Genomic DNA, 23,323 nt, shown 5'->3' with positions numbered 1-23,323 from the left:
TTGCAACCATTATTGGGGTATGTTGCAGACTACAATCCGTATGCATGGCTCCAGCGTCTCCATTCCTGCAGCCATTCTGTGCGACCATAGGGTTACTCAGAAGGCCAATTATTGAAGGACCTGCGACCGATGCCGCGTTTTTGTACGCAGACGCTTGGATTTGCAAAGCTGCTGGTGGGCGTCTCAGTACAAATCTAGGTATCTGCGACATTTGCAGATTTTCACACATCCACTGCATACAGCTGCATTAGCGTTCATCTCTGAATCAGGCCCTGAATCCATAGTTCTCCAACTCTACTGGTAGAAATCGGATAACCTTTTCACAGAAGTAAATGCATACCAGGCATTGTAAGCTTGCATGCATATTAATTCACAAAATTCAACTATTATAGGACCCCAAAGAACTTAAGTTTCCTACGGAAATTTGCACTCTGCTACAACTGCAATACCACAGCGGTTACATAGTTATGGGGACTGTCACATTTCAGTACATATTCATTTCAGTCCGCCTCGATACTGCACAGATTTAGTTAACTATAAAATGTCCTTAGATATATTTAGCTCAAAATGCGATTGCTACACGTGTGGCCATCTTTTGTGTGTTTGTATTAAAGATTCTTACACACTACTTAGGTCTGTTGGATATTTGAAGTTTACAATTCAGTGAATTTTGAAGATTGATGATATGGGTGGGGTATGAAATACCGGCAGTTGGGATGCCTGCTGTCAAAAAGTAGGCAGCGGCATCCCGACAGGGGTCGGATAACTATACTAACCCTTCTCCACTTATCCCCCTTTACCCTCCCTCCTTACACCCTAACCCTCCCCACCCCACACCCTAACCCTCCCCCTTTGGTGCCAAAACCTAATCATCCCCCCTTAGTACCTAAACTTAACCACCCCCAGTGGTGCCAAACCCTAACCTCCTCCCCCAAAGCCTAACCCTAACTCCTCAACTAACAGCTAAGACGCCCTGGTGTATCTTCGATTAGATTAGCGGCTGTCAAGATTCTGCAGTAGGGATTTCAATAGCCGACATCTCATCCGCCGGCATACTAACTACAACCTGATGATATTGCTAAACTACAAAGCCATCAACCACTACGTCTCAACCTCCATTGCACACACCCAGTCTACTGCTGCCCACTCAGCCTCTTGATCACCACTTCTGGTATCAGAATTTCTCCTGCACTTCTCCCAACCTCTGGAATGCTCTCCGGCACTCAGACTTTCCCCTAATCTCCCAGCTTTAAGTGTTCCCTTAAAACTCATCTTTTTATTGAAGCCTACCACCCCTCCTCCTAACTCTCAAGTCTGCACATCGCTCCTCATGTCCAACCATATTCCCCGTAGAATGTCACTGTCACAAACAGGAAGCTGTCTCCTATGGTCTCCTACATGTAATTGACAGGTTTATATTATGTATTTATGTTAATATGTCAATTTGTAAACTAGAATACAACTGTCTAACATATTTTTGTACTTTTTTGTATGCTACGGAACCCTTGTGGCACCGTATAAAAGATAATTATAATAATTGCTATTTTTTGGAATTTAATATTTATGGCTAAACATTTACATGGAGTAAAGGAGTATGAAGGTATTTTACCATAATAAGCTCATCCGTATACAGTATAATAGATGGATATATATAAAATTATATTTCAACATATTGTAAGGTTGCCTGGCACGAAAAGATCCAATTTTTCTAAGTTTGTGACATTTAACACTGAACGTCTTAAATAGTGTAAAAATGTAAATGAAGGAATACATATTGAACAAGTCATTAACGTATATAGGATAACCCTGCATTAGTGTATGGTTCATTCACATCTATGCATTTTATAATGGAACTAGAAGTGTGCAAAGATGCTTGTGCACTAGGTGTTTTGATAAAACACAGCTAAAATGAGGAGCTTTACAACTAAATACAGAATGAAAAGGTTCCATAAATGCCAACTAAAACGACTAAGTGGAATCATTGGAGGTTGGTAATCTCTTTAACCAGGTGTAAATTTGTTCTATCCAGTCTTTTGTACTATTGATTCTTTGCAGAAAAACAAGTTAACCCACCTCTCCTTCCTGCTAGAGCCAAAAATAAATGATCCAAAATGCATATATGACAGTGCTACTGTCTTCTTACCAAATATTCAAATTTCACATCAAGGTATTTTCGGATTGTTAATTTAGTGTCTGGAATGGCTTTATTAAGGTAGGTATTTAAATCATTCAGCATCTGTTGGAAAAAAGATATTAGGAAGAAAATCAGAATAAATCTATTGCCAGTGTTTACTGAATTGTATAAGTGAGTAAACAAACTAGGTTCAGATACAGATATAAAGGAAAAACGGGTTATCGATGTTTGGTGCGCCGACTACAATACTAAATCCCAAAAGAAGATTAAAAGTTAAACTTTATTAGAATTTTATTCATACAAATCTAATAAAGTTTAAACTTTTTATCGTATTTTTTAACAGGTGTTGTAGCCATTGCAGCAAGTGGTATTGTAGCCAGTGCACTAAGTGGTACCCTCTGTCATTTCTTGTGTGTGTGGTTATAATCAGATTGATTACCCAGGTAGCACCTTCTCAACAGATTATGTAATCTCAGGAGTTGACTATTCAATATAACTAATATTACTACTGGTTTGTGAATGTTCTCTCTCCTAAATTATTAAATGAAGTTAAGAGCAACTGATATTTTGCATAGTTCGTAAGAAAGGATGAATTGAACAGTTTAAGATTCCCTTGATTTATATATAAGCCACTTACTAATTAATTAATTAGATGTCAATGTGCTCATTCACCAAGCAGCCCATGCCACTCATGTGTAGAATATTTATTGCCATGGTAGTTAATTTACACTCAATAGGCTTCAATAAGAGCATAATGGCTACTGCCAGTTAGCAAAGACTGATACCCTTTCACACAGAAGAAAAAAAAATAATCCCGGGTTTTACCCAGCATTTTATGAGCGGGTTTCTTTGCCGGTCCCCTTCACACAGAAAAGCTAATTTCCGGGTAAAGCATTTGGACCCGGTAATTTGCGGATTAAACTGGGTATTTCTTCTGTGTGAAAACTTTGACCCTCGTAAAAACCAGGGTAGAAATCCTAGGAATTTCGACCTGGGTTGACCCTTTCACACAGAAAAAGGACCCGTGTTGATCAGCAAATTACTGGGTCCAAATGCTTGACCCGGGAATTTGCTTTTCTGTGTGAAAGGGCTATGAGCTTGTAAATCTGAGGTACCAGTAATCGTATATTATTACATTTTCCAATAAACTAATATCTCTTACATAAGGCTCCCATTACATTTTAAAGCATTGTAATATGAAATTTTCCTCATAAAAGCCACAGGTACATTAAACAGTTAGTGAGATTGACATTGGTTATTTAGACACTGATGCTAAAGATGTATTAGAAGAATACATATTTTTTTTTCAATTACAATTTTCAATAACAAAAACGACTGTCATGAGAAAATCAAGACATAATAATCTTGCGCTATTTGTACATTTGGGATGTCATTTAAAACTCATAAGTCCTAAAAGATGATTTTCTTAGGCCTTGTAGAGTCATCTAAACAGTAATGAAAATTTAAATATTAAACTTAATTTGTACTCACAATTCATACACAATTAAAAAAGACAATGGGCCTGATTCATTACTGTTCGCAACTGCAACAGCGCATGCAGTTGGCCGATTGTTGTGTACTGCACAGGTATCACAGTGCTACACTGCAATCACGCAGAGTACTGTAAGCCATTGCAGAGTGAGTGACAGGTAGTCAGCATTTGGGGGTTGCGACAGGGGACTGGTTGGAGAAACGCAGGCATGCCTGTCTGTTCGAACGATGTTACATGGGCGTGCCTAAATTACCCACTGCAGTGACATACGGAGTTTGGATACCTACTGCGTGCAACGAGATTAGCAATTTCTACGCTAATACAGGGATGCTGTAATTCTGCGTGAGGGGTCGATGGTACTCAATGTTACCGATGTACATGCGGGACTGGAAGTTACATAGCGGTAGTGGGAAGCAGCACGCGTCTCTATGCTTGCAGTGCCACGGCATTGCAATAGCAATCATTAGCATATTTTCGCAACAGACCTGCGTGCGATTACGGAGCTGCGATCGCAATAGCGATCCTTATTGAATCAGGCCCCATGTGCAGACAAGAAGCAGTCTGGATGCTTAAAATGTAATCATTACAACCACAGGCATTGAATAAAACTATAGATCTTGAATTTATCTGATGTATTAGAGGACCTTCAGTGGAATATATGTTTAGTTCTGCTTTCCTTATGGAATACATCAAGTCTATTTAAGTTTTTGAATCCATTGTATTCTCTTGTTAAACTAATTATATATGCTCTTTCCTGGTCTCCCCAAGGAATATACTATATATTTAGTTTTAGATCTACTTGTTTTAGTGTAACACATCATTACTTTTTAAATATTAGATTCAATAAATGCATATACTGAAATATATATGTACATTTCTATTATATATGTTATAACATTGTAGATAGATACTGAATAATTGTAACCATTTGCATCATCATTTCATCTACAGGGTCCATAGGTCTCCACAGGGAAGACAATGGGTGTAGGTGGGACCTGGAGGACTGGACACCAACAACAAAGCTTTTCAATCCCAGGATGCTCTGGTCCTTCCCCCTATACCCCGCCCAGAAGCTGGGTCACCATTTTTTTAACAGTGGGGCTGCTTTAAGCAGCCCAAGCTTATTTTTTAAATTTATTTTAATTTCTAGTTATTTTACTACGGAGCAGCAACTCGAGACAGTCCGTTGGATGTCTGCACTGCTGCTCTATCACCCCTCCGCGGCGCCGTGACACTCCGGGCAAGGCTCTGAAGGGGACTTGCTAGAAGGGTCCCCGGACCCCAGACTGCAGCCCGGAAACCAGGGGACAGGTAAGGCGGGGACCTGCGTCTTTGCGCAGTCTTGCCTCTGGTCTCAGGAGACAGGCAGGAGGTGCTGATGTGGACACTGGTTCGCCCAGGACTCCACTAGACCACCAGGGCATATATATCACTGGTGCAGGGCATATTTTGACAGGCCAGGGGACCAGGTGGTTAATGTCAGCAAGTGGAGAAGGCACTCTCCCTGCAGCCCCTCCCCCAGCTCAGGGCGCCTCCACTGCGGTCTTGCTGTTCCCTTAGGTGCTCCTCCCTCACCCTTCATCCCCTCTGAGACTTACGGCAGAAATTTTCTGCAAGCAGGTCTCAGGGAACGCTGGGTCCAGTCTCCCTGTATACCTCTCCCAAGGGCCAGGTTATACAGCGCTATATCCTACCAGCCACTGCGGTCTGTGTAGTTGATTTTAGTGCACACTGCAGCTATATTGTTTTTTTCTGCATTTGTATCGGACATGTGCTAGCGCTGATCTCTATTTTCTATGCTGTCCAGCTTATACCTTTCCCTTTATTTTACTATAACCCGTGGCATACTAAGGTATAGTGGGTTCATTGTACCTCACATCTCCCTATATTTGTGAGGGCTATCACATACTATATAGTGCGGTTGCACACTACACTGTGCCATATTACACATACATCTGGGTGGCTCACTGCACTGTGTCAGATTGTGTATTTTATCATTCTTGTGGATATGTCTGGCAGAGGAAAGAATAACAAGCAGGTTTATGCTGCTGCTCCTACTCTGGTGTCTTGTAAGTCCTACTCAGCTGGCTTAGCTCCAGAGAACCTCATTCAGGATGGTCTTTGTGCAACTTGTTATACCGCCCCGGGCCTATCAGCCCCAGTGTCCTCTCCACAGGACCCACAATGGGCTACCTTTTCTCAGGTGCTGGCAAAAATTGTGGACCACCTAGCAGTCCCTGTGGTAGCTCCCCATATGGGATGGCCACAGCAGGTGCTCCCTGCAAATCATTTGCCTCCCCCATGGACAGACGTATATTCTACCTCAGTAGAGTTTGGCGGATACATCTACAGCTATTCAGCAAATGCTGCAAAAAGGGAGACCTTTACCGAGGAAACCTATTAAGCGTGCTGTGTTATCTTCTCAGTCCACTCATCTATCAGATTATGATGTATAATCTGAGGAGGCAGAAGACGCAGACCTCTTTCACTTTGACTTCCTCTCGGGAGACAAGGAGCACCCCTCTAAAGTGAATATACCTGCACTGGTGAAAGCTGTAAAATGTATTCTGCAAATAAGAGGCAGAACACGCTCCTAATATAAAACAGCCACTTTTTAAACGACAAAAGGTAGTTTTACCAGAGTTTCCTCACTCTGACCAGCTATCTGATCACATGAACGAGGCATGGAATATGCCTAGTAAAAAATTTCAGCTGCCTAAGTGTTTAAGTTCCGTTTACCCTCTTCCCGCTGCCGATTGCACTAAATGGGAGTTCCCCCAGCAGTGGATTCCCACATAACACATCTGGTCAAGAATGCTACCTTACCTATCCATACTGCAACCTTCTTGAAGGAAACTATGGATAGAAGGATGGAAGCTTGTCTGAAATCTATATACTCTCTTACAGGAGCTATTACTCGTCCTGCTAGGGCTATGACCTGGATGGCAAAAGCCATTGAGAGTTGGGCAGAGGCTCAATAGGAGACATTTCCATTTCCCCCTGATACTTCGAGGGAACAGCTGTCCTACATATCTCTGGGATGCAGCCTATTTAGGTGAAGCAGCTATGGATACATCTCTCCTAGCCTCCAAGGCATCTGCCACTTCTGTAGTGGCCCGCCGTATTGTTTGGCTCTGCTCATGGAAGGCAGATTTGGACTCTAAAAGGGCTCTGGAGTCTCTGCCTTATTCTGGGGATAACCTGTTTGGACCAGAATTGGACTAAATTGTGACCACCTTGGCAGCCTGCACTCTGCATATAATGCGAAGCCTCGGATGTCATCCTTTCGTCCTCAAGAAAAAGTTAAAAGTCAGTTCTTTCCATGGCATCCGGCATTGACTAAGGCCTCCAAGCCTACGACCAAACAGATCTGGGTTACTAGAAGTCCACCTACCAAATCTGAAGACAAGCCTTCAGTCTTGGTAGGTGGTGGGAGTCAAGACTTCTTCAATTCGTCCATTTTTGGGTCGTCAGACCACATCAGACATCTGGGTAAGAGAAGTGGCTTCCCACGGATATACCCTGTCCTTCCTGAGGCGACCCCCACAACAGTTCTTTTGAACAAGACCTCCATCGGACCCAAGCAAGGCCCTGCTGCTCCAAAAGGCCATTCAGTCATTACTGAATTCAGGAGAAATAATTCCGGTCCCCTCCTTACAATGAGGCAAGGGCTATTATTCCATACTGCGTTCAGAAGCCCAATGGGTCTCTTCAGCCTATCCTCAACCTCAAATATCTGCACAAGTTTATCAGGGTGCCCAGGTTTCGTATGGAAACCATACGCTCTATTATCCTAGCTATAGAGCCTGGGGATGTTATGGTGTCTCTGGACATTCAAGACGCTTACCTACATGTACCTATAGCGCCTTCTCATCAACAATATCTCCGGTTTGCTATACTACAGCAACATTACCAATTTCAGGCTCTGCCGTTTGGCCTCTCAATGGCCCCTCGAGTCCTTACCAAGATCATGGCAGTTATGGCGGCCTATCTTTGTCGTCAAGGGATTTGACTACTCCCATACATATACGATCTCTTACTGTGGGCCAGCTCCCCAGAGATTCATCACCGCCATCTGCAGGTAACCATTGCCTTTCTACAAACGCACGGTTGACTGATCAACTAGAAAATGTCTTCCCTGGAACCTTCTCAAAGAATGGTACATTTGGGAGCGCTCCTGGACTCTCAGGTTCAGAGAATCTTCCTAACAGCAGACAAGATCTCAATAATACAGCACCGAGTGCGCAGACTGCTCCGCAGTCGCCAACTGTCAATTCATTCTGCAATGCAGACCTTGGGATCCATGGTGTCCACTTTCGACATGGTGGAGTTTGCGCAGTTTCACTCCAGTGCCCTACAACACCTGATCCTCTCCAGGTGGAATGGGCTACCCCATCTGCTCAGATCTCAGACGAAGGGCCTCCCCCTGGAGGTTTGCCTGTCCCTAGCCTGGTGGCTACAGACATCCCATTTAGACAATTTTGGATCCCTTTTGGATCCCAGACTGGGCTCTCCTCACCACAGACGCAAGCCTCCGAGGGTGGGGTGCATTGACCGGCCAGCACTACTTCCAGGGCTGCTGGACCCCAGTCGAGGCAGGGTTACCAATCAACATCCTGGAACTTCGAGCCATCTACAGAGCGCTCACTCTGGCTCAGGATATTTATCAGGGCAGGCCAGTACAAATACAGTCCGACAACGCCACGGCAGTTGCCTACCTCAATCACCAAGGAGGCACTCGAATTCGGACAGCAATGGCAGAAGTGTCCCCCATTCTCACATGGACCGAACGCCATCTCCGCAGTGTTCATCCCAGGAGTTCTTAATTGAGAAGCGGATTTCCTCAAACGTCACGACATGCATGCAGGAGAGTGATCTCTACATCCAGAAGTCTTTCAGCTCCTGGTGGGCAAATGGGGTCTACCGTATGTGGATCTCATGGCCTCAAGACACAACCACAAATTTCCGCTGTATGGAGCCAGGACAAGGGACCCCAACGTGGCCTTCGTGGACACATTATGTGTGAAGTGGACCTTCCATTTGGCGTATCTCTTCCCTCCAATATCCCGGCTTCCTCGAGTTCTTTGAAAGTTCAAGCAGGAAGGGGGCACAGTCCTGTGATTACTCCGGCTTGGCCCAGACGCCATTGGTACTCAGATCTTCAAAGTCTCTCCATAGACGTTCCTCTTCAACTTCCTCTACAAGTAGACCTGTTGTCTCAGGATCCATGTCTACATCCGGACCTAGCCCTTCTGTCTTTAATGGCTTGACTCATGAGACGGGATGTAGTCCGGAAGCTGACGGTCTAAATCCCGACCGCCGGCTTCCAGACACTGTAATCCCGGCATGGTACTAATGACAGGCGTCGAAAACTCGACGCCTGTCATTAACCAGACCCCAGAAGACCGACGCACGGCATACCGAACGAAGGTAAGCCAGACACGGGCAGCCGCGGTGGGGGGGGTTAGTTTTAGGGCTCCCGGGGGGACATTGGGTTAGGCACCCCCCTGGGAGGGTTAGGCTAGGGGAAGGGGGGGGTTATGGTTAGGCACCCCCGGGGGGGTGGTTAGGGTTAGGCACCCCCCCGGGAGACTTCGGTTTAAGCAGCGGGGAAGGGGGGTTAGGTTTAGGCACTTACAGGGGGGATTAGGGATGGGGGGGGTTAGGGTTAGGCACCCCTAAGGGAGGGTTAGGGTAGGGAATTAGGTTAGCGATACTTACCTTAGGATGATCGGGATTTTCACCCTTGCCGGGCAGCCGCTGTCGGGATTTGAACTGCCGACCATGCATCTGGCGGTAATACTTACCACACCCCTTGAGACATCCCTCCTAATGGCTAAGGGATTTTTCAGCTCTGTGTTCCAGACCATGCTCAGAGCACGTAAACCGGCCACAATTTATCACCGAATATGGCATACATATTTCCAATGGTGTGCTCTGAGAAACTATGATCCAAGGTTTTAAGGTTTCTTGAATACTTGTCTTTTTTCAGGCTGGATTGGATCTAGGCCTCCGTCTAGCATCTCTAAAAGTACACATCTCTGCTTTGTCCATCTGGCTCCAGCACAGAATTGCTCCTCTACTGGATGTTCACATCTTCCTGCAAGGTGTTATACATATACAACCTCCCTTTGTCCCTCCTGTGGCTCCATGTGATTTGTCAGTGGTGCTCCACGCACTTCAGGAACCTCTATTTGAACCCTTGAAATCAGTGGATGTCAAGTGGCTTACTGCAAAGACTCTTTCTTCTGGCTATAGCATCTGCCCAGAGGGTATTGGATTTAGGGGCGCTGTCATGTCGCTTTCTCTTTTTAATCTTTCATCAGGACAGGTCTTCCTTCCCAAGGAGGTTTCTCATTTCCACCTTAATGAGGAAATTGTGGTTCCGGCCTTTCTATCACCAGACATCTCTGGGAGGTGAGGCCTCTTTGGATGTGGTCCGTGCTCTAAAGATCTACGTGGACCGTTCTACTTCCATCAGGAAATTGGACTGCCTATTTGTCCTATATGGGTTCCACAAGATGGATGGCCAGCTAACAAACAGACTCTGGCCATATGGATTTTCAAGACTATCTAACAGGCTTACACGCAGACTGGCCTTCCTGTGCCGGCTGCAGTATCTGCTCATTTTACCCACTCGGTGGGTCACTCGTGGGCAGCCAGGCATGGCTCTCTGCTGAACAGCTATGCAAGGCGGCCACTTGGTCTTCTGTCCACACCTTTCTTAGGTTTTATTCCTTTGATACATTTGCCTCTCAGAATGCTTCTTTCGGGCTTAGGGTTCTCCTCTCAGCTCAGGAGCATTCACGCCTTTGAACAACTGCTTTGGGTCATCCCCATGGTCTCCCCTGTGGAGCCCTATGCACCCTGAAGATGAAAAGGAGAGTTATGGTAAAACTTACCGTTGCTAAGTCTCTTTCTTTGAAGTCCATAGGGTCCACAGGGCACCCGCCCTGATGCATCTGGCTTCTATGGGTTTCTTCTCTTGGTCACTTGTTTCCTTCTCTGTGTGATTCTGATTCTTCAGTGTACCAGCCTTCCTTCTATCCTATCCTTCTCCTGCCTTGGGCTTGTTAACAAAACTGAGTTGCCCTAAGGCTGTGGGCATGGTATAGGGGGAAGGACCGGAGCATCCTGGGATTGAAAAGCTTTGCTGTTGGTGTCCAGTCCTCCAGGTCCCACCTACACCCCACTGTCACAGGGGAGCTGTGGACTTTGAAGAAAGAGTTAACAAGGTTACATTTTACCATAACTCTTTTCAGTGCTATGAGGGCTTAATTGCAAGTTCTGAGATTAATGAGCATTAGATGCTATCACCTGTGTCTGACTGACAACGTTACTATATATTCCTCAGTGTGCTGCACTCATGGTCATTTCTGCTTCTTGTGCGGTGAAACAGGTTGAAGAATATGGAGTGTATTGGCAGCCCGCGTCCGCCTATCTGAGAGCAGTGATATTCCCCTGTTCCGCGCTTTATACACCCTGCGGGCACTTACATTATACCTAAGAATGTAGAGGAGTTGCTCTGTCATTTTGGAGAAAACCTCAAATATAACAAACCATCTGGAGAGGATGTCATTTACATCTGCGGCTGGAATTGCTTTCAGGCACCTGCACAATGGCCAAACTACTGCAGTATGATCACTGCAATATCAGGACCACAGTCTCAAAGCAGACGGCAAATAGCCACTTTACAATATCATCAGCACTTGGATATTTATTTTACAGGTACTCATTGATATTCTGCACCTGCGGTCAAGTTTGGGAGGTTTGATTTAGCTAACAGCCAGCAATATTCATTGCAGCAGAGACTGTTTGCTTGCCATATCCCATGAGCGGTGAGCACTTCTTCTGCTTAAGAGGAGGAAACATAGCTGATTATTTCTTGGAACTCTTATGACATTTTGTTTACTTTGCCTTAATGGATTTAACATTGATAGATTTTTATATGCATTTAAGCAGCTGAAATAATTTTTCGTATTTGGGACTTATTGGTATATTTTAGTATCATTGATTATAATATATTTAGCACTGTTTTTTTGTGAAGATTTTTTCTTGCTCCCAGGAGACGAAATAATTTTTTTATTTTCCTGTATGTATTGATATATTTTAATTAAAAGGGAGAGATGCGCATTTTTTGACCCTATGTGATAAGCGCCACCTTATTGTTATGTTTTGCAATGTTGTGAGAGGATTAGCAATTTCCTCTATAGGTGAGCGGCTTCTTTTCACTGATAGGGGATCTTTGTGAGTGAATTCTCCATCTGGCGCCAGGATATTTGATTTACAGTTACATAAATTCTAATTTTAGCCAACACATCTATAGCTTGTATCATTTCATCATTGCATCGCCTGGACTGATGCGAATCTAAGCTCCTGCACTACAGAAAGAAAATGGACTATTACCTTACCTGGCTATGCTTAGAGGCAGGAAAAAACACAGGGGAAGAGGAGGAGTCGCATTATATACCCAGTTTTTACCTCTCTACCAAACTTAGAAAAGAACTAACCATTGTAAGGGCTGCCAATGAGCATTGCAGGGGAAATCATGATTGTTATACACATAGCCATTCTCATGAATGTTTTATTTTTTAGTTCCCCCACAAAAAGAGAGACAACTGATATCATAAATCTATGCATCAAGCACATTAATCCTAAATTTAATGGAAACATTCTGTACTCTTGAAGAACTCTAATCCCATGCAAAATTTATTGTAAACAGATCACTCACCGGTTTTATCGTTTTCAAAAGGCTAATGCCAAACTTTTCAATGCTACGATGTGCATCAGCAAACTTGACAAATGCTTCACTTGCTGCAGGTTGGGGTTCCCGGACACCAATGACAGAAAACACATCACCAAAAGCTAGGGGAGTAACAAAATACTGAGCCTGAACATCACATATTTACATACTGTGCATTTGGGAAACACAAATCCTCAATGGTGTTAGCATTTTTTACATTTGCATTTGGTAAGTTAAGTACAACTTTATAAACTATTATAATAAAGATTAAATTGGACAGCAACTATTATGGTACACTTAATTATGGATCAGGTACTTATTTCAGAGCAATGACATGAGGACTTACTGTGTTTCAGTCAGGCGGGCATTGCCACTTATTTATTAGCAACTAGTTAGCAGCCCGTCAAAATGACGGGACAGTGTCGCGGCCACGAAAAGTCCCATTTGATCGCTTTAACTTGTCATTTTTCTGTAATTTCTGCTCGCCAACTCGGGGGGCTGCAAGTAGAAATGTCTTGGCTGGCGGCTGTGTATGCCCAAACTGAACAACAATTGAATTGCTTTGTCGGGTGCCATCTAGTGGCCGCTGGCACGCAACACACTTGAATTCCCCCCTATAGGTGAGGAGCAGTGTTAGATATATATATATATACACACACACACACACACACACACACACACATATATACACACACACACACAGTCAGGTGCATAAATATTGGGACATTGACAAAATTTTCAACTTTTGGCCTCTATTCACCACCACAATGGCTTTGAAATGAAACAAACAAGATGTGATTTAACTGCAGACTTTCAGATTTAATTTGAGGGTAATTACATCCAAATCAGGTGAACGGTGTAGGAATGACAATGGTTTCTATATGTGCCTCCCACTTTTTAAGGGGCCAAAAGTAATGGGACTATCAACTCAAAAGCTATTTCATTGGCAGGTGTGGGCTATTCCCTCGTTATTTCATTATCAAATAAGCAGGTAAAAGGTCTGGAGTTGATTCTAGGTGTGACATTTGCATTTGGAATCAGTTGCTGTAGACTCTCAATATGAGATCCAAAGAGCTGTCACTATCAGTGAAGCAAGCCATCATTAGGCTGAAAAATCAAAGCAAACCCATCAGGGAGATAGCAAAAACAGTAGGTGTGGCCAAATCAACTGTTTGGAACATTCTTAAAAAGAAAGAACGCACCGGAGAGATAAGCTACATCAAAAGACCCGGAAGACCACGGAAAACAACTGTGTTGGATGACAGAAGAATTATTTCCCTAGTGAAGAAAAACCCCTTCACAACAGTTGGCCAAATCAAGAACACTCTCCAGGAGGTAGGTGTATATGTGTCAAAGTCAACAATCAAGAGAAGACTTCACAAGAGTGAATATAGAGGGTTCACCACAAGATGTAAACCATTGGTGAGCCACAAAAACAGGAAGACCAGATTAGAGTTTGCCAAACAACATCTAAAAAGCCATTACAGTTCTGGAACAACATCCTATGGACAGATGAGACAAAGATCAACTTGTACCAGAGTGATGGGAAGAGAAGAGTATGGAGAAGGAAAGGAACTGCTCATGATCCAAAGCATATCACCTCATCAGTGAAGCATGGTGGTGGTAGTGTCATGGCGTGGGCATGTATGGCTGCCAATGGAACTGGTTCCCTTGTATTTATTGATGATGTGACTGCTGACAAAAGCAGCAGAATGAATTCTGAAGTGTTTCGGGCAATATTATATGCTCATATTCAGTCAAATGCTTCAGAACTCATTGGACGGCGCTTCACAGTGCAGATGGACAGTGACCCAAAGCATACTGCAAAAGCAACCAAAGAGTTTTTTAAGGCTAAAAAGTGGAATGTTATGCAATGGCCAAGTCAATCCCCTGACCTGAATCCGATTGAGCATGCATTTCACTTGATGAAGACAAAACTGAAGGGAAAATGCCCCAAGAACAAGCAGGAACTGAAGACATTTGCAGAAGAGGCCTGGCAGAGCATCACCAGGGATGAAACCCAGTTTCTGGTGATGTCTATGCATTCAAGACTTCAGGCTGTAATTGCCTGCAAAGGATTTGCAACAAAGTATTAAAAAGTGAAAGTTAGATTTAGGATTGTTTAGCTTGTCCCATTACTTTTGGCCCCTTAAAAAGTGGGAGGCACATATAGAAACCGTTGTAATTCCTACACCGTTCACCTGATTTGGATGTAATTACCCTCAAATTAAATCTGAAAGTCTGCAGATAAAGCACACCTTGTTTGTTTCATTTCAAAGCCATTGTGGTGGTGAATAGAGGCCAAAATATGAAAATTCTGTCAATGTCCCAATATTTATGCACCTGATTGTATATATACACAGATAGATAGAATATTCCATTGCGCTTTAAAATTGTTCACAAAACAGTAATACAACAAGACAAGGTAATAACAGACAAAAGTAGGACAGCGGTTTGATAACCTTGCCTGAAGAGGTTAGTTTTAAGGGAACACTTGAAAATTGGGAGGCTAGAAGTCTTGTTTTGCAAGAAAGGGTATTCTACAGAATGGGTGCAGCCCAAAAATAAGATGGTAATGTGTGTGGCTGAGAGACAGATCTTGGGTAAAGTGGAGGGATCGAGCTACAGTAGGAGATTTTTGGTTAACGGATGTGCGCTTTGTAAACAAACTTATAAAATAGCTATTTCGGTAAAAATTCCATGAAATTAGTGAATGGGTAGTTATAAGCAGTTTTCAAATAAAAGCAATAGAAGGATAACAAGTTAATGACTTTTCAATCATCAACTGACATGCTGAAACATAAGGGCTTTAGTATCCTGTTTTTGGACTACAAAAGTGGGAAGACAATTTTGGCTTCCATGGCAGAAAAACATGTAGCGTGCATATGGAGATATTCTTTTTTCAGTATCCAACATAGCTAGTTGAATATCAGTTTGGTTGTAGAGAAAGCACTTTGAGAATTGAAGAGGCGGACACAGATGTAAAATATTCCAGAATGATCTTTTGACTGTAAATGAAGGATTTTGTGACCTTCACAATGTATAATAGGAACACGATATACCCTAAATAGAAAACACCTTGCGTGTGTGCAAAAACTAAACAATGTTGGCTAAAAAGCTATATGTATATAATTCATATCAACAGCAGCCAGTAAAGCATCAGGATTAGGGCTGAATGTATAAAGCCTTGGAGAGAGATAGAGTGGTGTAGTTGACCAAAACAATCAGCTGTCATTTCAAAAACGGCGACCAAGCTCCCATGTTGATCAAAATAGTGTTGTCTGATGGAGTTTACCGCCACGAGTTTCCCTCCCGAACAAGCAGCCTGCGCGTATCAGAAAACATGTGCAGGTTGCTTGTGTGAGTGAGTGTACTATAATGGGTTGCATTTTTTTTTTTAAATGACGTAGGGTCTCCCCCACTCCCCCCGTATTATAGGAACCAGCACCTGGCTGCTGTCCAGTCCTGGTTTTCAAAATAGGGGGAAAAGATTGCTTAGGGTTCCCCTATATTTAAAACCAGCACCGGACCAAAAACTGTCCAGGGTGTAATGCCACAGCCAGGGGACTATCACCGGGTCTCCCCGGCCAAAGCATCATCACCCAAAGTACGGGTGCTGGCCGCCTGCTGGCACTTGTAGTTCCACAAGTGCCAAAGGGCAGGCATGCTGGCACCTGTAGTTCCACTGGAAAATACAATAGTTTCTCTATCTTTACACCATTAAACCCCCGTAACCCACAGCCTAGTGGTGCGGGGAAGAGCCCCGGGCTTCAGATAAGCCTGCAGTGTTCGGGAGAGGGGGGGACCCCACCTCCCCTGAGATCCCCTGCTTGAGCTGATAATGCTTTGGCTGGAGAGAACCGGTACCGGTTCTCCGACATCAATGGCAAAAGTAGTTGATATTGGCCAGCAGCCATTGATGTTTTGGAAACATTGATGGCCATCTTTGCGGTGAAAGTCAGTGACACAGGGCAAATATTACATTGTACAGAATGGGTTGTGAACAATATAATATGCAAACATTTTAATTGTTTTACCCAAAATGCACTGTAATTGATGCAAAGTTTGCATTTCTTCCAGTGTAGTTGACATATATAAATCTATAAATAGTGACTTGCATTTAAAGGAAAAAATATACTGGAAATATACTAGTGTGTGATTTAAACTAACCCCAGTGTAATTTTGTTATAACCCTTATGGCAGGGCTTGACAAACCCCAGGGGCCAGGTCGCCATGGCTACCAGATTTTGCAGTGAGGGAGGAAGCAGATCCTCATCAGCCCCCACGGAGATTCCTGCCTATAGCATACCTCCCAACATGACCCTCTCCAGGAGGGACACAATGCTCTAGTCCTGTACTTGGTGGGACTGCAGTACAGTCCAAAGTCAAATAGGGGAATCACACCAACTGCCAGTGAGTGCCAGCCAGTGATGTTTGGCAGCGGTTGAAATGACAGTTGGTGTGGCTCCCCTATTTGAATTTTGAACTGCGTTGCAGCCCCACCTCTTACCAGGGAAGTCCAGGACAAGAGCTGTGTGTCCCTCCTGGAGAGGGTCATGTTGGGAGGCATGCTATAGTATTGCGGCGTTCATGTGCTGAGTGTCACATGCAGTGACTGCTATGCCTCTGTCCGTCCCGGCCAGTGCTGACTCCTCTTGTCCTGCTCTGACCCATGCTGTCTGTCTAGCTGATCCTTCTGTATGTCCCAGCTGTCTACTATCGCCTATCTCTGGCTGCACAGAGCTCCCCGGTAATAGGGTTTATACATGGCCAGGGACTGCGGAGCGGCTTCAGAGGGATAGTGGCGTGAACACGAGGGGAAGGGTGGTTCTGTTGTACTTTCTGGCACCATTGTTTTATATGAAATGTGGTTCGTTATTACTGGAGAGTGGAGCAGGGGAGCTGTGCAGAGCAGTGAGGGGGCCTCCATGTTACTATATCCATTCAACTGTGACCATTTTGTGGACTAGTATAGTGTGTATAACAGTTGCATAACACACAGAGCTGTGTCCTCGATCACTCCTGTAATTTTTTTTGGGGGGACGGTGGTCTGGCTCCTACACTTTCATCCTGGCTCCTAGATTTTAGAAAAATTTGTCAAGCCCTGCTTATGGGTAGGGATGGTCATCGGTAGGTTATCCATCGATGGTACCATTGGTGGATGACACCGGTAGTATGAAACCATCTGCTGCAAATCATTGATGGTTTAATCCACTGATTGTCATCCCTGTTTTAATACTGGCTGGGCACCGGGCCAATCAAGGAGAGGGGTAGAGATGGACATCCGAAGCCTGGCATCGAATGGATATCCGGCTTCTGACATTAAATCATCACAATTCGATAATATAACCATCGCAATAGTTATACTAGCACCCGAACAGGGGGCGGGGTCTGTGGGAAAAGGGGCAGAGCCTCACGGCACCCCCGCCCATGTCACTGTCGGGGCGTGTCCAGCACTCTATGAGATGCTGGGCTGCCCACAGGCTTTCCCTAAACTGAGAATATATGCCGTGCGCATGTGCATGGCATCTATTCTCCTACTGCTCTGCATAACAGAGCTGCGGGTGTGTGCTCCTCCTATTAACAGCCAGCCATTGGATGGGCATCGTAAAGCTGCATCTGATGGCTGGCAATCATTGAATTCCCGGTATTTGATGGAGAAAGTACATCCATCGATCTGAAACATCGATGGTTGCCAACCATCAGATTTTGATGTCCATCCTTAGAGTTGGGGCGGGGCTTTGTGGGTCGTGTCAGGGGGCGGAGCCAAGCTCCGTATCCCGGCACATAGAGGTGAAAAAAAAAATCTTTTGGGTCTGTGCCATAAATGGCGGTAAACCATTGGATCACCGCCAGCGATGGCAAAACCATCAGCCATCGATGGTTAACCGAAAGCCATCCCTACTTATGGATTGCCCTCTTATGGATTGCCCTCTCTTCAAGTCTCCGAAGGCTCTCTCTCTATCTGGGAAGAACTGAAGAAATCATTCCCCAGATGGAAGCCTTGATTAGGGATGGACATCGGTGTGATGTCCATCGATGGTTACCATCAATGGCACAAAAACCATCTATGGTGAACAATCAATGGATTTTATTTGTCACTCTTAAACATTTAAAATTATAAAACATTGTGAAGAGATATCAAAAGGACATATCTGTAGGAGGGTGCATAATCATAGTTTGCACCCTAGCACCGGCCCTGCACAAGCTCATCATAATTATGCTATATAAATTATATAATTTTAGAGACAGGTTTCAACAAGTAGAGATGTAGAATCCAGTAACTCATGAGATACTGGAAGGAGTGTTTATTCACTGTGGCAAAAGGACAATGAGCTGGTGCTGAAAAGTGATCTGTTGCCGATGGACATCAAGCACAAAATATTAAAAACCACTTGTTCAAGGGTTTGCTGATCACAACATTGCTTAACTCAAATCAACAATCCCTTATAAGATATTTGCTTCAAGTAAATAGACTTCTGTACATTAACATAATATGTAAAACTCAAAGAAAACATATATGGGGCCAAATGTAATAGGGTGAGAGTTTAGAAAATGTGAGAGTTTAGCAGTAAACTCTCACATTGGTTGAGTTTTATCTTCAAAATGGGAAAACATCTGAATGAGATTTGAAATCGTGAGAGTTTTTTATGTCTAAAAAAACATGCAAGTTCGCTCTGTTACTTTGTTTTTGGACACTATTACATTGGCAAAGTTTAAAAAGTGTCAGAAACTCTCACTTTTCTAAACTCTCACCCTATTACATTTGGCCCATAGTGTTTGTTGAAATAATCATTACCCCGATGTGTCTGAGAAAGTTCAAAGAATGCTCTCAAGAGACGTTTGGTGTGTTCCATCATACCTTGAACAAAATAAAACAAAAACAAATGAAAAACACATGAGAGATATATTACAATAAGACAGTATAGAGAGTAGAAAGGTGAAAAGCTGCTTTCCCTTTTGGAAAAAACTAATCTCTGCAAGAAGGAGGAACTCACTTTTGCTGAGCAATATTAAAAATGTGAACATGAAACGCAGTAATTGTTCACATTTATATATTACCTGTGCAAATAAGAGATCACATGACCCTTTCACATCCTGAAATAAAGTACCACATTAAGTGTAACCTACAGCCAGCCGGATGTTCTCTCCGCAATTCCTCCATCCTCTAGTGCACGTACTGGACCCAGACAGTCCAAACACGGTGACTGTAATTACCTAGTGTGAGTCATGTTACCGATACACAACCCAGGCAGTCCGAAGTTGATAAACAGCAGACAGTGCTATCCTCACTTACATGTAGTTCAATGAACGCAAATCACAGCTAACGGTTGGAGCTCACCGACTGCCAACTCTTTCTCGCTCTTTCTCAAAAGTGAGAAAACGTCCGTTTAACTTTTTCATAGCGACTCATTTTGGATAATAAGGTATTAAGGGAATGCAAAGATCCTCAGGTGAAGTTATGTGTAATACTTATTGCATGCACAAAGTTGTCTTCTGGAATGGGGTATACATACAAAGAATTGTGATTTGGAGCCAGTAGACATATTATAAACTGGGGTCACTACTATGGGGCATATTATGAACTAGGGGACATTATTATGTTGTGTCTCTCTCCTTAGCTTCGACATAAACCAGCTCATGAACAAAGAAACAATAAAAATAATAAAAAATAAACAAGGAACTACCACTATTTTATAGTCAACCAAAACATTCTACAAACATTCCTCTTTTAACAACATTTGCTAATATAATTTTCTTTTAAAATATGGTTGATTAGCTGTAAATTCAGAAAACCTAAAAAGGCATGTGAAATACATAAGAGCAGCAACAAAAGGTCTTATATAGACTATAAATGAAAAGTAATTACAACAAATTGCAGGTACTAGCTGACACTGAACATCAGACATAGGGGTCAATCCTATTAGGTGCGAATTGTAAGGAGCGAGTTGCTATTTTCTCTTCAAATTCGCACAGCAAATTCATTTTGCAATCCAATTAGCAACTCGCAGTGAACCAGTCAGACTGAATTTGCATTTTTCCATTCGCAACTCACTGAGTGTAAGAGATGGAAAAGAAAATCTTTATTTTAAGGTTAAAATGTCGTGACACTGTGCTGAACCACTTGGACACCCCCCCCCTTCCCTAATGACTAATTAGGCAATTGGAAGTTTCCAGTTAGCTTAATTAGTCCAATAATTACATGTCATTTTTGGGAGTAAAAAAAATTTCCTCAAATTACCCCCATATCAACCTTTTCGTTAGTTTAGGCACCCCAAATTTAATTACAATATTTTTTTAATTGAAAAATAATTGTTTTTGTATAATTTGTTTTACAATTTTTAAAGGTGCCCTCAAAGTACCCCAAAATCACATTTTTTTCTACTTCTTTTTGCATTTTTCATTTAAGATTAAGAAAAAAAAAAAAATAGTTTTTTTATCATTGTTTTACACTTTTTATTTAAAAAAAAGCACAAATCAGCCATTTGAAACCATTTAAAAACCTACAGTACCTTCCTAATACCCACAAACAGCCTTCTATACAGTCCTGCTAACTAAATTATCAATTTTGGGGGTCCAGGATTGTCTCCCCACTTTTTTATGCATTCCTCTCACATCTCATTTGGCAGTCAATTTGCACCCCTCCGCTGCGAGTACCGCAAATAGGCATTTTTAATTGGATTGGAGAGTTCTCGGGAGCGCACATTAGTGCAAAGTCTGCAGGTTTCAAGAAATAAACTTGCTACTCGCAATTCACACCTAAGAGGATTGACCCCATAGAAGCACTTACATTTACAATATGGCAAGATGGAAGTAGGAGTACATTAGCTGTAAGGCGTTTAGCATGCAGTATATATGTTCATGATCAAATTTTACCTCTATAAAACTCTGCTGTTTTTTCAAGCTCTTCCAGTTTTTTCACCAAGCCATCTGTAAAAATATTACATTCATATTTCTAATTTAAAGTTAAGAACTCATGACAACATATCCATACAAAATGCAGGCTGTTTGCAAAACTTTTTTTATTAACCGAAATTACATGGGGTCAATTCAATTAGTCATGAAGGGTGTGAGTTGCTATTGTCACGGCGTTAAAACGCCAGCAACTGCACCTCATCTCACACACCTCGCGGCCCGGAGCCCGAATTCACACAATTTCTGCGAGTTCATCACAGCCAATTGGATAGATCCAATAGAAGAACACTTGAACGAAGAAGAGAAAGTAAGCAGTTACTACAAATGATACTATCTTGTTATGTCCACTAGCCAATAACCAAATAGGAAGTGCTGGTGAAACACTGGCAGTTTTTATGCAGCATTGTTATTACATTTATAAAGTGACTGTCTGGATAAGCAACTTCTTCAGCACGGAGGCACATTGAGCATGCTATAATTTGTGTACAATCAATGGCTGGGCATCAGCTTGCCTCATGTTGGTCTATAGCAGCGGTCGACGAGAGACCTATCTGACAATTCGTTAATTATTTTTGTACCGATTTAAATGACTCATCTTAATATGCCGACGGACATCGGGATGATAAAATGAATGTCCAAGGTTTATAGGATATCCAATTCAAGGGGAGTATATTATATAACGTGTATGATCTTGGATTGGGTTAATTGATCTGTACCATGGAGGCTTGTCGTATTTATTTCCCCATTCACAACATATGACGCGTGTGAGGAAGTGACAACCTTACTATAAAGATCAGCGTTGCACTCTGCAACTACCGTAGGATCATGGTGAAAATTTAGACCAACGTCTATAACTCACTCCTGAAGGGTGAGTGCACATCTGTCTCTCACAAGTAATAAGATATTTTTACGGTTTTGTTTCTATCCTTCACATATTTTGGAGAAAAAAAAACACCAGAAAGAAAGGACTTTTATTAGATCAAAGAAAGCACCGGAACCACCTCTGAACCCAAGTATTCTCTTTGAGGGGCCCTGTTGAAATCTTCTGCTGTTCCTGGCTGCAATTCTGGATCCATCATTAGTCCTCACAGGGAACGTAGTGCCAGTCACTCACAATTGTATCCTAATCTCCAGTAACCCTGAAGATAGGTAAAATGAATCTATCCTCAGGGTTACTTGAGCTTAGGCCTTGAGTGATACTTTTAATATAAATTTTTTGTCTCAATCAGGCTCACATTACCTGGGAAACTATAGCTACATGATTAGCTCTCATGTTCCTGACTTAGATGAGTCTCCAACAAGGAGTGTTTTGAAGGAAAGGAAAAGTCAAGTAATAGCATAGAGAAACATCCAGAAACAACAGACATGATCAAATTTGTTTGTACCCTTCCACTCATATTTTCCTCTGAAATAACTTGAAAGTGAAAATAGTAATTGGCATCCATCATTGTTTATTCCATATGTAGTAGAAATCAGAATTTGCATATGATTTTTGAATCAAGAGATTATAAATAATAAAACAAATTAAAATGGCATGTACAAAAATGATGGGACCATAAACCTAATCTCTTATTACACAACGTTTAGAGACAAGCACTGCAATCAAGCGATTTCTGTAGCTTTTAATGAGACTTCTGCACCTGTCAACAAGTAGTTTGGCACCACTCTTCCTGAGCAAATTGCTCCAAGTGTCTCAGGTATGAGTGCCTTCTCAATACTGCATGTTTCAGTTCTTTTGCAATAGAATTTAGATCAGGGCTCAAAGAAGATAATTTCAGAATAGCACACAATCATGTTATTATCCATTTTTGGGTGTCTTTAGCTGTGTGTTTTGGGTCATTATCCTGTTAGAAGACCCATGACCTGCGACTGGGACAGATTGTTTCGCTCCAGAAAGCCTTGAAGGTCTTGAGATTTCATTGTGCCCTGCAGATATTCAAGGCACCCCATGTCAGACACAGCAAAGCAGCCCCAAAACATAACTGAGCCTCCTCCATGTTTCACAATAGATATGGGGGTATATTTACTAAAGTCCGAT

At 42.7% G+C, this 23,323-nt stretch overlaps 1 protein-coding gene across 1 annotated transcript in view; it reads right to left on the bottom strand.

Annotated features, from left to right (window-relative positions):
* Window positions 1-23,323, bottom strand: part of PICK1 (protein interacting with PRKCA 1) — a 74,312-nt gene that overhangs the window by 13,872 nt on the left and 37,117 nt on the right. Inside the window, exons 7-10 of the mRNA XM_088468011.1 lie at window positions 21,247-21,300; window positions 19,169-19,231; window positions 12,358-12,491; window positions 2,144-2,236 (exon numbers count right to left, since the gene is read on the bottom strand). Of these exons, the coding sequence (XP_088324137.1) occupies window positions 2,144-2,236; window positions 12,358-12,491; window positions 19,169-19,231; window positions 21,247-21,300 (344 nt within the window). The remainder of the gene's footprint in view (window positions 1-2,143; window positions 2,237-12,357; window positions 12,492-19,168; window positions 19,232-21,246; window positions 21,301-23,323) is intronic.

The sequence above is a fragment of the Taudactylus pleione genome, unplaced genomic scaffold (assembly GCF_031769625.1).
Source record: "Taudactylus pleione unplaced genomic scaffold, aTauple2 ptg000080l, whole genome shotgun sequence".
Taxonomy (NCBI): Eukaryota; Metazoa; Chordata; class Amphibia; order Anura; family Myobatrachidae; genus Taudactylus; species Taudactylus pleione.
Note: the sequence above shows the minus strand (reverse complement) of the source record. Positions and strands in the feature narration are given on the sequence as shown.